General features: G+C 32.7%; 1 protein-coding gene across 1 annotated transcript in view; it reads right to left on the reverse strand.

Annotated features, from left to right (window-relative positions):
• Positions 1-16,655, reverse strand: part of LOC105134766 (probable 1-acyl-sn-glycerol-3-phosphate acyltransferase 5) — a 28,789-nt gene that overhangs the window by 10,980 nt on the left and 1,154 nt on the right. The window contains 1 exon segment of the mRNA XM_011039307.1: positions 12,813-12,971. Within this exon segment, the coding sequence (XP_011037609.1) occupies positions 12,813-12,971 (159 nt within the window).

Below are 16,655 nucleotides of genomic sequence, written 5' to 3' on the forward strand. Positions count from 1 at the left end.
TAATAATGGACATAATCCATATTTGGTATTTAAATTTTTGACATCAGTCCTTTTCTGTAAATAAAAGAGACGTATCGACAAATAATATTTATTTTATAAAACAAAAATTATTTTGATATCGTTGAGAAATGGGTATATCCATACTTGAGAATCGGGTTTTGAACCCATGAACAGTGACATGATAAAATGTGTGTTGGACCCGCATCGTTATTTATTTTAAATTTATTTTTGTTTTTTTGTTTTTTTACATGCAAAACAATTTACAAGTATTTATATATAAAAATATCAAAAATACCATAAAAATCATAAAAATATTACCTAAGTGTCACTGTATAGGTAAAAGAATGAAATACCCTCGGATTTCTCAAAAATTTACGAAAATGCCATTGGCTGCTCGTGTGCCTCATGCGCGGCTATTGTTGGAGGTGGCGAAATTTTCCAGCGAGATTCCGACCAAAAGATGGTTGATTCTGGTAGATCTGAGGGAGAGGATTCTAATGACAGTGGTTTTGTCTTCCATTGATGGCTGATGAGGGAGAATCATCGATTTGAAGCCTCGGTTGGCCGATGACAGTCGCGACCTTTTTCCGGCCAGATTCGGCAGTGAAAACGCATAAAACAGCTAGGGTTTTGCTTCAGACAGCGTGATTTACCTTTCCGTGGTGGTTTTGCGGCTTACAACGGTCGGAAATGGAAGATCAGAGGAGAGAGAGAGAATCGCTGGCAATAAATACCATAAAAATCATAAAAAATTACCTAAGTGTCACTGTATAGGTAAAAGACTGAAATACCCTTTGTGCCTCACGCGCGGCTATTGTTGGAGGTGGCGAAAGTTTCCAGCGAGATTCCGACCAAGAGATGGTTGATTCTGGTAGATCTGCGGGAGAGGATTCTAATGACAGTGGTTTCGTCTTCCGTTGATGGCTGATGAGGGAGAATCGTCGATTTGAAGCCTCGGTTGGTCGATGACAGTCGCAACCTTTTTCCGGCCAGATTCGACAGTGAAAACGCATAAAACGGCTAGGGTTTTGCTTCAGACAGGGTGATTTACCTTTTCGTGGTGGTTTTGCAGCTTACAACGGTCGGAAATGGAAGATAGGAGGAGAGAGAGAGAATCGCTGGCGATAGGAGAGAGAGGCTCCAAGATTGTGCTACAGTGTGAATGCAATCATAGTGCACCAGCGCGTCTGAAGGTTGTGAACCGTTAGATCGAGGATGAACTAATCGTACAGCTATGATTGGCTTCATTTGCAAGTTGATCGGACGATCCGGATGGGCTAAGCTTTGTTCCGGTGTGGCGCGGTGTACCAAGTGTTTGGTACACCTGATGACGTGGCGCAACAAGATCAAAGGGCAGATTATTTTAAAGGCTGAGATGGATTTGGGTTTTAATCCGGTGTGGTAAAGCCTATTGTATCCTAAAAAATCAAAGGCCCAGATTTAAACACTATTAGATCTAACGGTTAGGATATTTTTGGTATTTTACAAATTATTTATTTAAAAAATCAATATCTTACTCGCATGAAGAAAAAGTAGAAAATAAATGAATAGTATTAAATAGTAATACAAATAGTAAACTCGAATTCAGAATTCTCTTTTCTTTTCTTTTCCTGCCTCGTTGGCTTAGTTTCATTGGCTATTTATAGCTAATGAAGAGGGGGATATAGATTCACGGATTGTGCAAAAATTTCAATGTACAGTTGCACTGCCTACCATCAGCAAAAATCCTCTGCCTACTGTGATAAAATTGTATTATTTTTTTTGTTTTATTATATATAATAATAATATTTATTTATAAGGGTAAAATTAAAAACTCAAATCAGTATTAGAAAAAGCTTTTCAACCGCTAAAAATCAATTTTAATTACCGAAAAAATCTTTATATGGGTATCAACTCGGTGAACCGGATTTTTTGACCAAAAATAACAATTTTGACTAAAAATAGCTTGAAACTCATTTTTTATCCCAGTCAACATGGTGGGACTCATATTGACCCGGTGAACTCGGTTTTGACTAAAAATGATGATTTTGACCCGAAACGGCCCGAAACTCATTTTTCATCCCGGTCGACATGGTGGGACCCGTATTGACCCGGTGGACTCGGGTTTTAACCAAAAAGATGGGGTTTGACCCGAAACGGCCCGAAACTCATTTTTCATCCCGGTCGACATGGTGGGACCCGTATTGACCCGGTGGACTCGGTTTTTTCCGAAAATGATTGTTTTGACCCGAAACGACCTGAAACTCATTTTTTATCCCAATCAATATGGTTTAAGCCGTATTGACCTAGTGGACTCCGTTTTGATCGAAAGATGCGGTCGACTCGAGAAAATATATTTTAAAAATTTTTTATTTATTATTTTTTTTGTTATGAATAATAAAATAAAATAATATTCGAGAAAATCTTAGTGAATCCAAAATTGGGTTACAACAATCAGCACTTAAGAATAAGTTCTCATCACTGCTAAAAAAACTAGCTACAACTGTCTGTTGATGACATGTTGTAGATTTCATTCTACGCATCTACACAAATGTATATTAATAATTACATAATTAACTTTGATTATTTAAAAAAATTCAATGGCACATACCATATATTGGAGACTACCCATAATTTTTAATCTTACAAATATTGATAATAACCACAAACCAAATGACTCCATTAGAAAATCTTATATACAACCTAACATCTATAGAAATTCAACATCTATATATTTTCAACTAACATCTGTAGAAATGCATTAATGACAATTAAAATTAATGAAAATAATAAAAACATAACAATAAATAGTAGAATAAAATTGAGATAAAACAATGAAATCTAATTCTTCATTTCCAATTACCATTTCCATGGAAAATTCAACAATAACAATTAAAAAAGACTAAATTATCAAATAATTATTACAATACAAATAATTAAATTTTCATTCAACACATCTACATAAATTTATACAAATAATTCAATAATTAAATTCAATTATTTAAAAAAAATCATCAGCACCTCTCCTATATTAGATACTACCCATAATTTTCATACCTAAAAATATTAATAATTACACAAATATTGCAAAATCAACTTTATACAACCTAACATCTATAGAAATTCTGTATCTATATATTTTCAACTAACATCTGAAAAAATTTATAAATAACAATTAAAATTAATCAAAATAATAAAAAACATAGCAAGCAATAATATAATAAAATTAAGATAAACTAATTAAATTTAACTAAATATTTCGATGAACATTTGAAAGGTAAATTCAATAATAACAATTCATATTTAACAAAATTTTCAATTATTATAGCAATACAAACAATAAAATAAATTGAACAAATAAAAAGAAAAAACGAAAGACTTTAAGAATGAAAAATGTTTACCTTTATAGTGTGTTGATTTCAAGATTTCATCTATAAACAATACACAAAACAAAGAACACCACAAAAATAATCATAATTAAAACAAAAAAAAAGTAAAAAAATACAAAGATAAAGAAAGGAGAATCATACCTTTTAATATGTTGAAAACTACAATCAAAACAATAAAAATACAATGAAAAAAACAAAAGATTTATACTAAGAGGAGAAGAGAAGGAGGAGAAGAGAAGAAATTAGAGAAGCCGCGAAAAAACAAACTACGAAGGGGGGTCGGTTTTATAGTGCAAGTTTATCAACGGAATTACTGATGAAAAATAGAATAATATTTTTTTAGGTGATGGCATTAAATTTCTTCAATAATATCCATCAGTATTTTTTGAAATTCACCCTGAAATTTTGAAAATCCCTCTAGATTTTTCGACGCTCGTTGGCAAATCCATGGGTAACTATGTGTTAGAGCACACGTGCATTGGATTTGTTGTGTTCGTCAACAAAGCTATCGTTAACTGTGCTGGCTGACCAGGCAGTCTAAAAGATGCATGTATTGGAATGTGCGCCATCTATGGGTGAAGGCATCGGGAAATCCGTCGGTATTTATGGTTGGGGCAGTAATTTTTTTACAACTCTTGGTAAAATACCGACGGGTGACATTCTGTCAATATGGCCATCGATATCTATGGCATGGGTCATAATGTTTTTGCAACTCACGGTAAAATACCAACGAGTACCAATCTATTGGTATTGCAGTCTGTGATTGTGGTAAAATGTTGTAATTTTTTTGCAACTCTCTGTGAAATATCGACAGGTCACAAGCTATTGGTCTATTTAATATAGAAGCTTCCAAAAGATACTTCGTTTTATCCAATTATAAGTCAAACCAAAACCAGAAAACTTCAACTTACCTGATTAGAGACTATAAAATAAATATTTCATATTCCAAAATCTCATCCATAATATTACATCATAAAAATAAGGCTTTATAACTTAATTAGTCAGAATTTTTATCTTCTTCCTCAATTGAATTGTTATCAGCTTCATCACACTCTTCAATATGGTTATCCTCTTATTCATCAACATTCTCTAATTCAAAAGAGCTTAAAACAACATTCAACTCCTTTGCGTTAACATCAATAAGACTATCATTGAAAACATAAAAATTTGAATTTTCTTCTAAGTCAATTGAATAAGCAACTTAGTATGGTTAAACTAACTTACTAGCTTGAAAGACTTCATCTATCACATTTGTGTCTTCGTTCTCATCCTGAACAGTCTCGACACAACCCTTGGGTTTGGTTTTTAAAACGGATAACCAATCAACTCTTGATCAGTCCTTTCTAAAGGAAGAGGTGTATGTGTAATAAACTTGTTGGCATTGCTTTACTAAAATAAAGACATCATTTATATTGTGTATTTTTCTCTAGCACAAAGACTCTTAAACCATTTGTAAACTAGTACTTGTGCATTTTTATCTAACATGAAGCTTACTCTTGGTTTTGTGACCCGTGACCTATCACAAAACAACTTCATATTTTTACAGTTACAGAACAACGCTACATCCAATCTAGCCTTGATGTTGTCCTCTTTCTTCCCCTTCATATCCATGACAGTGTTGAAAATGTTCTCAAACATGTTCTTTTTAATGTGCATAACGTCAAGGTTATGGCGGAGAAGATTAGTCTTTTAATACAGAAGCTTCCAAAAGATACTTCGTTTTACCCAATTATAAGTCAAACCAAAACCAGAAAACTTCTACTTACTTGATTAGAGACTAAACACAATATCATCGTACTCTAACACATCATGTAATTCTTCACTAAAAAGACATAGGGGTCCAACATCCTTTTCAATTGTGCCAATAAAAAAAATTCCTTATGTTCTTTATGTACCTGTGATTCGGTGGAAAGAAACGACGGTGACAGTCAAAAAAAGAAGCATTACCCCTATTTGTTAGTGTGAATGCTTCATTGTTCTCCATACAATATGGGCATGCTAGTTTTCCATGTGTGCTCTAACCTAAAACCATTCCATAAGCTGGGAATCATTGATAATCCACATCAAAGCCACTTTCATAACAAGATTATGTTTCCTCGAGATATCATAAGTCAAAGCTCTAGAGGACAACAACTATTTCAACTCATCAATCAACGTTCAAAGACAAACATCTATATTCCACCCTGGATTACTTAGACCTAGTATGACCATAAATAAAAGCATGAACTCAAGCCTTATGCATGTCCTCAGTGACAAGTTATAAACAGTAAATATGAATGGCCAACAAGAATAAGAAGCAGTAAATAACCCTAATAGGTTGAATCCATTTGTACACAACCCAAGATGCACGTTCCTTGATTCAACCAAAAAGTGAGGATTCTTAGTGTTAAAGTGTTTCCATGATTCGCTATGAGAAGGATGCATCATCACTCTATCAACCACATGATATAATTGGTGTCATGTCATGTGCTTAGCAGTCCTTGGTGACATAAATAACCTTTAACATGTTCTTTTTAATGTGCATAACGTCAAGGTTATGGCGGAGAAGATTAGTCTTTTAATACAGAAGCTTCCAAAAGATACTTTGCTTCACCCAATTATAGGTCAAACTAAAACCAGGAAACTTCTGCTTACCTGATTGGAGATCAAACATAATGTCACCATACTCTGAGACAACATCATATAATTCTTCACCAAAAAGACGCGTGGGTGCAATATCCCTTTCAACTCTCCCAATAAAGAAATATTTTATGTTCCTTTTACACATGTGATTATGTGGTAAGAAACGATGATGACAGTAAAAAATAAAAAGCTTTACCTCCGTTTGTTAGCGTGAATGCCCTGTTGTTTTCCATGTAGTATGGACATGCTACTTTTCCATCTCCATACAATATGGGCATGCTAGTTTTCTATGTGTGCTCTAACCTAAAACCATTCCATAAGCTGGGAATCATTGATAATCCATATCAAAGCCACTTTCATAACAAGATTATGTTTCCTTGAGATATCATAAGTCAAAGCTCTAGAGGACAACAACTATGTCAACTCATCAATCAACGTTCAAAGACAAAACATCTATATTCCACCCTGGATTACTTAGACCTAGTATGACCATAAATAAAAGCATGAACTCAAGCCTTATGCATGTCCTCAGTGACAAGTTATAAACAGTAAATATGAATGGCCAACAAGAATAAGAAGCAGTAAATAACCCTAATAGGTTGAATCCATTTGTACACAACCCAAGACGCACGTTCCTTGATTCAGCCAAAAAGTGAGGATGCTTAGTGTTAAAGTGTTTCCATGATTCGCTATGAGAAGGATGCATCATCACTCTATCAACCACATGATATAATTGGTGTCATGTCATGTGCTTAGCAGTCCTTGGTGACATAAATAACCTTTATAATTTAGGTGTGATTGGGAAGCATCTAAGTTTTTTTATATGTCACAAGAGTCTTTTCCTTGCTAGTTTTGTGTTTGTAACTAGAATGCCCACATGTCATGCACTTGGTTAGCTAAGAATTTTCAAGGTAGTATAACATGCAAAAGTTAGGGCACATGTGAATTTTCTAGTATCCTAAACCAAAAGGTTTCATCATAGACTTTGCAGCATAGAAGTTCTCTTTCAGCCTGTTCCCTTCAGGTAAAATGCTTCTCGCCCATTCAATAATCTTATTATAATCGGTCTCACTCAACCCATAATCTAACTTGATGGTGAACACCTATGCTACAACCAATAATTTATTGTGGTTCGTGTAGTCATCTCATAATAGATCGTTATAACCTTTCAATAGATCAAAAAACCTTGTTACATCTGTATTGTGAACACCTATGATTGGATATTCACTAACATTCCCTTCATTCATTCTCATTGCACCCATAACCATATTTTTGTAAGGATTACTGTTGTCATTTCTAACTTCGTGCATGTTACTAGCACTAAAAGTTAACCCAACCACTCTTTCTACCATGCTCTTATTAGGAACAAATAGTTCTTCGTGTGTATACCAACACAGGTAATCTTTCATAAACCCTTTGGTTAGAAGATGCATCGTTACAACATCTTCATGCAGAAACTTTTTATTTTTACACTTCCTGCATGAACACCTAATACTACCATCAGTAAAATTCCTCGAAATAAATGTTGTGAAATTAATAAAATCCTAAACCCCGTTACAATAATTCATCCTTCACAATCCTTGGGGTACACCTAATACTACCATCAGTAAAATTCCTCAAAATAAATGTTGTGAAATTAATAAAATCCTAAACCCCGTTACAATAATCCATCCTTCACAATCCTTGGGCTGAGTCCCAATGCATCCATGAATGATTATTCATGACTTTTATCGAACCTTTATAAAATTATGACAACATGTATTAATTAATTCTGTTACGTAAATAAATTTATAAAAATATTGGTTTGCCCCGACATTATCTAACAAACTAAAACAACACTTATGTTAAATATTTGTTATCAACTATCAACTATCAACGTCCATACAAATTTATATATACATAAATTTATGAAAATCACAACTTCGTAATTAAATTTTTAAAAATTAAAATGGACTCGTTAAACAAGTCATTATTTATTTCATCGCAACACATCTAATTCGGTGTAATTGAAGCAAAGTTTCATAAATTTACAAATAAATATAATTTAACAAAATCTAAAACAAATTATAACAACTACTAAATTATACATTCATACTATAAGTTTCTTTAACAAATAACAATCAAACAATTACATATGTTAACAAAACACATATACCAAAAAGACAAAAAAAAAATAAGATTGACATTTAAATATTAAAACTAAAAAGGATAGATTTACTTATAAAAAATAATAAAGTCCACGATAAATTAACTGAAGAACGGATGTTCTGACCACGTGCAAAGGTATAAGAAACTTGAGTGTTTGTGTTGAGAAGAAGAGCAGAGTTGGGATGGGTGGTTGGCTGCAGTTTAGGAAGGGAGAGGTAGAATGGGGAAGAAGGAGAAATAGAGGAATAAAGTGTCGGCATAGTGGGTATATATTGGCTTTTATCAATTAAATTAGCTACGAATACGTTCCATTAGTGATTTTGCTGGTGACTGTGTTATGTCAATATACGTAGATCCCAGTTTGAATCCCTCGGTCATTTCATCGATAAAATCATCTGAAAAAATCCACGTCATCACATCATTACAACTTTTCAAAACACTATATAATCCATTAGTGATACAATCAGATATATTGATGGATGTATTATATTGGTATGTACCGACTATATTGCTAATTGATATTTTCTATCAATAATACCAATAAAAATAGAGATGGAAGTATGTTCGTCGGTAAAAATTACTGATGAAAAAATTTTATTGGTAATTTCGTTGGTTTTCGTTGATTTTTTAGTAGTAATGGCTTCCAAGTGCAACTTTTTCATAAACAAAATGATAATCAAGTTCAATATGTTTAGTAAGGGCATGGAATACTGGATTAGAAGTCATGTACATAGCACTGAGGTTATCATAATGCAAAAGAATGGGAAACTGAATACGAGCACCAAGTTTATAAAGCAAGTAGGCTAACCAATTAAACTCTGCACTAGTATGGGAAAGAGAGCGATACTCAGACACAACACTAGAATAAGCAATGGTAGGTTGCTTTGTAGAGCACCAAGAGACTAAGTTAGTGCCAAGATAAACAAGATAACCAAACGTTGAATGACGAGAGTCTGAACAGCCAGTCCAATTAGCATTCATATAGGCAACACGATAAGTAGGATTGTACTGAGGACCAAAGAACAAGCCATGGTTAAGCGAGCCTTTAATGTAGCGAAGGATGCATTTAACAGCAATCAAGTAAGGGATGTGTGGCTAACTCATGAATTGAGAAATAAAATTGACAGTAAAGGTAATATCAGGGTGAGTGATTGTCAAGTATTGTAAGGATCCAACAATTTCCTAAAAAACTGATGGATTGGGAAGAAGAGCACTATCATTAAAAGTGAGAATAGCCTTTGCTGACATCAAAGTACTAAAGGTTTTACTAAGTACTATATTATGCTTCATGAAAAGATCATACACATATTTAAGTTGACTAATATGAACATCTTTATTTTGATATGTAACCTGCAAACCGAGAAAGTAGTGTAGATTGCCAAGATCTTTGATGTCAAAACCCCGGCTTAAAGCATTAATAAAATTTTGTAAAAGTCTATCATCATTGCCTGTGATCACAATGTCATCAATGTAGATAAAAAAATAAATTGTATGACACCCGTGTTGGAAAGCAAACAAAAATGAATCGGCCAAGCTCTAAATAAAGCCAATTGATAGTAGGAAGCATGTCATTCAGTGAAACCACACATGGGGAGCATACTTGAGGCTTTAGATGGCTTTATTGAGCTTGCAAAAATGAGATGGTCATGACAGATCAATGATTCCTAATGGTTAAGTTATATATATGTCTTTTTTAAGAAAGCCATGAAGGAACACGTTCTTAACATCCAATTAATGAAGTGACTAGCCTTTAGATACAACAAGAGAAAGCACAACATAAATAGTTACAAGTTTAATAACAGGGTTAAAGGTATTTGTATAGTCTATACCTCGTTATTGATGAAATCTTTTAGCCACAAATCGCATTTTGTGATGTTTAATTGTGCTATTTGATTTGTACTTTACTCAAAATACCCTTTTACAGCTAACAAGATTTTAAGATGAAGATGGAGGAACCAATGTCCAAGTTTTATTTTTCAATAAAGCATTGGTTTCATTAATCATTGCAGCATATCATATCGTATGTTTTAAAGCTTGAATGTTATATATAGGCTCTGTAGTTTCAATGACATTGTGAAAAGCAAGGAATTAAATATTTGACAGTGCCATCTTGAATTTTAGGCTGCATAATACCATGTTGTAGTGTCCTCTTGGGTGGAGAAGGTAATGTTCTTGACGGTTCAGGAAGGGACTAAGGAGCAGGTGGTGAAGAAGTGGATAGCGATAAAGGATTAGGGATAGGAGATGAATCACATGAGACTAGTTATGGAATAGTTGCATCTGGGGTAGATGGCTAAAAAGAGATGGATGCTATCTATGAATTATCTGGATATAATGAATGCTAGCGCTGATAAGTGAGGATGGGGCGTGGTGGGCATTGTAGATTGGGATGGAGCTAATAGTTATATAATCAGGAATTCAATACTCATTTCATGCTGTTTTGGTTGAGACACAAGATAAGAAGAGTTATTATTCTTAACAGGTAGGTTTGGGCCAGAAGAAGCAAGCTATAAGAGTTCTGATCTGGACAAAAGTGTGAACTCTAATGGGCTAGTGTTGGAAACTGAATGTGCCTTCAACTATTTAGAAGAAAAAATTGTTTCATTAAAGATAACATACCTAGAAATATAGAAACAATCAGTGGTAGGATCTAGACAATGATAACCATTGTGTTGAGAACTGTAACCAAGAAAGACATACTTAATGCTATGACTCAAAGTTTATCAGAGATATAAGATCCAAGATAAGGAAAATAAGGACATCTAAAAACACGTAAAGAGGAATAGGAAGGTGGGATGCCATAAAGACGAGTATGGAGAGTATCCCAATGAAAAGTGGATGTGGGAAGAAGAATAATAGGATAAACAGAGATTAAAATAGCTTTAACCCAAAGATGATGTGAAGCACTAGAAGTGAAAAGGAGATTGTGAGTCATTATGGCAATATGGCAGTGCTTATGTTCGGCAAGACCATTTTGTTATGGTGTGTAGGGGCAAGAAAATCTTTATAAATTTCACAAGGATTTACAATAATGAGAAAAGGCATATTAATATATTTTGTTTCATTGTCACTTTGAAGAAATTAAATGGTTTGGTGAAAGATATTTTTAATCTTGGCAACTAAAGTTTGAAAATGAGTGAGGACTTTATTTTTGCGACGCATAGAGTAAATCCAAGTGTAGCATGAGAATTCATCAATAAATAGAACATAATATTTGAAACTACTTACAAAAATAGTAGAGGACCAGACATCACTATTTATAATATGAAAAGGAGTGGTAGTAGTCTCTTTATTGGAATTAAAAAGTAATTAGTGAGACTTGATAAGTGCACAGTCTCAATAAAAAGAAGGAAAAGACAACGTGGAATTAATTATAGGACCTAGACATGCGAAGAAATTTGATGACGGGTGACTGAAATGATTGTGCTAGATGGAGGAGTGAATAAAAGCAAGGGCTTGTGTAGAAGCTTAATAGATTAAGCGAATATAGACCATTTATATAAGGGCCATGAAACAATAGACATCCATTACATAAGCAATAGATTTGATGAAAGTCAGGTGTAAAGAGAAAGAAAACATGATTATATTTAGTGAAACAAGCAACAAGTACAAAGATTTTTATGAATGAATGGAATACATAAGATATTTTATAGAGTGAAGGTGGAAAAGTCTAATGAAAAGGGAAGGTTACTAATATGGGAAACAAACATTGAGTCCTTATTACCCATATAACCATTATACAGCCTACCATAAAGTTAAAAACTATTGATGGGCATGGTTTTCATGTGATGAGTTGCACCTGTGTCTCGGTACCAATTTAGATTAGCAAAATAATATACTCTAGCAAATAGAGTGACAGTACTTGGATCTGAAAATCAAAGTGGACATTAAAAGAGGCCAAGTTGACTTGAGTGATAATTGAGACACCATTGGGGTGCTAAGCTAAGAACACCATTTGGTGAAGGACAAATAACCCAAACTAATGAAGTAAAAGGCCCCGATGGAAGCATATATTGTTGTTGCATAAGAAAAAAAGACACAATATGTGACTGTGAAGTGGTGCACTACTAAGAATAGTTACCACGAAGTGGCCATTGTTAAGACGACCACTATTGGGAAATTAGTGGCCGATATTAGGGTAGTGATCATGATAGGTAAAAAGAGCTTAGCTATGATTGAAAAGGGTGATAGCTATAGGAGAATCAATAGGACAAGATTATTGGGCATTAAATGAGAGAATTTGAGCCTGAAGTTCAGTGAAATCATGAAGCGAGGTTTTTAAGTGAGGATGGTATAGAGCATGAGGTAATTAGGGCTAAGACCATGAAGAGTGGCAATGACCTAGACCTCGTCAGGAACATGCTTGTTAATATAATCAAAGCATCAATAATTGATTTAGCATAACAGACAAAGCATCAATAATTGATTTAGCATAACAGAGATAAGTGTCAATAGATTAAGTGCCTTGATTGAGATCAACACTAATCTTCGGTTACTCGATCAATTTTGTTTACGAAGAGGAAATCTCTTTTTAGTTACACAATCAAAAGAGGTAATCTCTTTAACACCTAGTCTTGAATAATTCAATGCATTGTGTTAATAATTATAGAAATATAGGGAACATTAATTCTTGTTAAAACATTCAAAAAGGAAAGAGAGAGATGAAGAAATTACATGAAATCTATTCCTTCTGGGAAAAAAGCAAGCCATAAGGGATCCTTGGGATCCTTAAAACTTGAAAGCATTTGGCGTATGTTTGATTCATCAACCTCTCACTTCCTCTCCAATGACATCAATTCCAAATATGAAATTTGTAGATTTAAAAGAAATTTACTGGTAATATGAGAATTTATTTTCTTGTTTCTAAATCAATTATTTCAGTGCCAATTCAAGTACTAGAACTAAAATGATATTCCATAGTAGAAATATTTTTGTAAATCTTATCAAGTTAATTCTAAGAGTCAAAGATAGGAGAAGAAAAAAAGAAAACTATGTTAGTTTAAAGTAAACTTCCATCTTCTAATGGGTTATGTTCTTATATATGTAAGTAGAGAAAATGATTATTTCTTTTAGTAACTTCTCTAAACATTTAGACTAGGCTCATCTCACATGGGCGGGCTGGGCCTAACATAATATATAAACCTATCTCTACTTCGACCATGAAGGACTGAATCTATCTAATACCTTATATTTTAAACTTGCATAAGAATTTCATACTTTATGAACAGACTGTGTGATCTACAGCATACAGTGAAAAGAGCTATAATATATAAACCTAATACAATAGTTACACATGATCGAATATAATTTAATCCCTTAAGAATTTCATATCCAATTCATCCTTGCAATTACAAGTATTCTAAATCATATCAAATATATTGGAGTGATATGATCTCGATTGGTGAATACAAGTAACAAGTGTTCCTTTAAGTTGAATCATTCCATGACTATAAGATATACTCCTAAAGTAGTGATCATTTACATATCACTTCATGATATAGTCAAAAGTTACAAAGAGTAAGATCTTGAAGTCTTAGACATGATCTTCAAGACTCACATAATAAAAAAGCAGGGATCCATTTTGTATTCTTGTAATGGTCGTTAGCACATGTAGTATGAAATACATGTTATAGTGGAGCTTAATTTTTTTTCTTTTTTCTTTTGAAGACAAAGAATGTATATTGTTTCTTTTTTTGTTAAAGAAAATACACCATAAGAGTCTTAGTTTTATCATAAGAAAAACATAGACTTCAAATAAAAAATTCTCATTTGCTCACTGTCATTAGTGACAGATGAATAATTTCATACTCAGCTTCAATCATAATAGACACATGAATGGTAGGAATTCATTAATGTCAATTCTTTTTTTTTTAAGAACCTCCTCTTGATCCCAACCAAGTTGACTTCTTAATAATTACTTTAAGTTAAAATCGCTTCCACTATGCCTAAGTCATTTATTGAGCATTAAAGCTCAAATAATCCCATCTCCAATCACCTTACAAGCACTAGAGGTGATTGCTCATATGAGTGAATCAATCTATGTCTATCGATATATTTTAACAAATTATACTAAATGATACTTATAATATATTCCATGAAACAAATAATGAATAACATGATTTATTAATGATATTTATTCATTACTCAATTACTATAAGCCTTTGTATGATCGTTAAAACTAGTTATATTACCAATTACATTTTATATAGGTCAAGGGATCTCACACATCTAACAAATGCATCAATTGCTATTGGTTTTGTGAGTGGATCTGCAACCATAGAATTTGTAGGAATATGTATTAGGATCACGTCATGTTTAGTAATTACTTATCTAATGTAGTGATACATCTCATCTTGATGTATGTAGTCTTTCCATAGTATTTTGGATCTTTGACCACAACTACTACAACAGTGTTATCAAAGTAAATTGTTACTAGGTCTAAATGTTGATTTGACAATTTTTAAATGATACATGAAACTCTTTAACCAAACAACATCTTATGTTGTTGCAAAACAAGTTACATACTCGACCTCTATAATAGATAAGGCTATGCAAGATTGTTTCTTGCTCCTCCATAATATTGCACTATCATTAAGCAAGAAAGCATATCCCGAAGTTGATTTGGATTAGTCAACATCTCCTTCTTAATCAACATTAGAGTAACCATTCAATCATAAGTTCTTTTCCTCAGTAACATGGTATATAATTCAAAGATTCTTTTAGATATCATAGAATCATGTTAACTAACATCAACTCTTTCTAATCAGGGTTTGATTGATATCAGCTAACCAATCCAATGGCATAATATATATAGAGATTTATGCATATCATTGCTTATTAAGCACTACTTATGACACTAGTGCAAGGTACTCTAGATATTTTTTTTCTTTCTTTTTCTTTTTCTTGAGACATATATCACAGCTCAAGCTCTTATCAATAGGGGTGTCCATTGATTTGCTATCTTACATGTGATTGCGCTTTAACATCCTTTTGATGTAAGCCCCTTAAGTTAAACATAAAAAACTTTTAGCGCGATCTCTTATGATTTTCACACTAGGAATATAGCTAGCCTCACATATGTCTTTCATTTTAAAGTTTGATTGTAAACATCTTTTTAGTAATATCAATCATCTCTTTGTTATTTCTAGTTATTAAGATGTCATCAATATATGAGGATAATATTATAAAACTATTGTTAAAACATTTTACATACACATAATAGTTTTCTTCCATCATTGTAAAACCATCCTTAAGGATAACTTGATGAAAGTTGACATTCTATTATCTAGAAGCTTGCTTAAGATCATATATGAATTATTTAAGCTTGTAAATTTTGCATTCCTATCCTTTAGTCTTGAATTTTCAAGGTTGAATTTAGTTCTGCTCCTCATTTAGTTCTCTATTGAGAAATGCAGTTCAACATCTATTTGGTAAAACTCTAGGTCTATATGTGTGACTATAATTAAAATGAGACGAATAGAAATAATTTTGATAACTAGTTAAAATGTATCTTCATAATTAATTCCCTCTTCTTGAGTGTAACCTTTTGTTACTAGTCGAGCCTTATAATATTCTATTGAGCCATCTGCCTTATGTTTAATTTTAAAAACCTATTTATTTTCAATGGATTTTCGTCCTGATAGTAAATCAACCAAGTGCCAGACTTGATTAGTTTTCATTGACTTCATTTTTTCTTCCATAACTTTAATTCATTCTCTTGTTTTAGGACCAAACAGAGCATGATTGAATGTTTTAGGCTCTTCATCATCTTGTGGAGCAATTATAAACGCTCCTCCATTTATCTCAAATCAATGACGAGGAATTGATTAACAAATGCTTCTACAAGGTTGAGATTGCTCATGATCTTACTCTATGAGAGTAGAAATAAACAAAATGTCACTCTCACTATTTCCAAGAGGATTCAGAGTTTCCTTTAAATCTTCTATAGAATGGCTTGTTGGGCCATAATTTAGATTTTTTATTTACATAATTGAAAATCTTTATTAACCTCTCTTGTCGTTGAAAAATCATTTTCTAATAATACAACTTCACGTGGTTAAATCTCTGTCATTCTTCCATCAGTTTTTTTACCAATAAATACAAATCCTTTAGAATGTTTAGAATATCTTATAAATATACACTTATTCTCCCTAGAACTAAGTTTCCCATATTTATGAGAATTATTGTGAACATAAGCTGCACATCCCCATGGATGCAAATAACCTCAATTAGGTTTTTTAGCAATCAACAATGCATTTCTCCAAAAAGAAATTGATAAGTTAGTATACAACATCATTGACCTAACCATGTTAAATAGGGTCTTATTCCTCATTTTTACTATACCATTTTGTTATAGTATAAAGAATAATTAGCTATTGAGTTATATCCTTTTCATCACAAAAAAAAAATTAAATTGTTTAGATAGATATTCATGTCCTTGATTGGTTTTTGAAGTTTTTATTTTTCACTTAGTTTATTCTTTACCAAATTGATGTATCGAATGAAGCAATTCAATGC

This window comes from Populus euphratica, unplaced genomic scaffold (assembly GCF_000495115.2).
Source record: "Populus euphratica unplaced genomic scaffold, PopEup_1.0 scaffold91.1, whole genome shotgun sequence".
NCBI lineage: Eukaryota > Viridiplantae > Streptophyta > Magnoliopsida > Malpighiales > Salicaceae > Populus > Populus euphratica.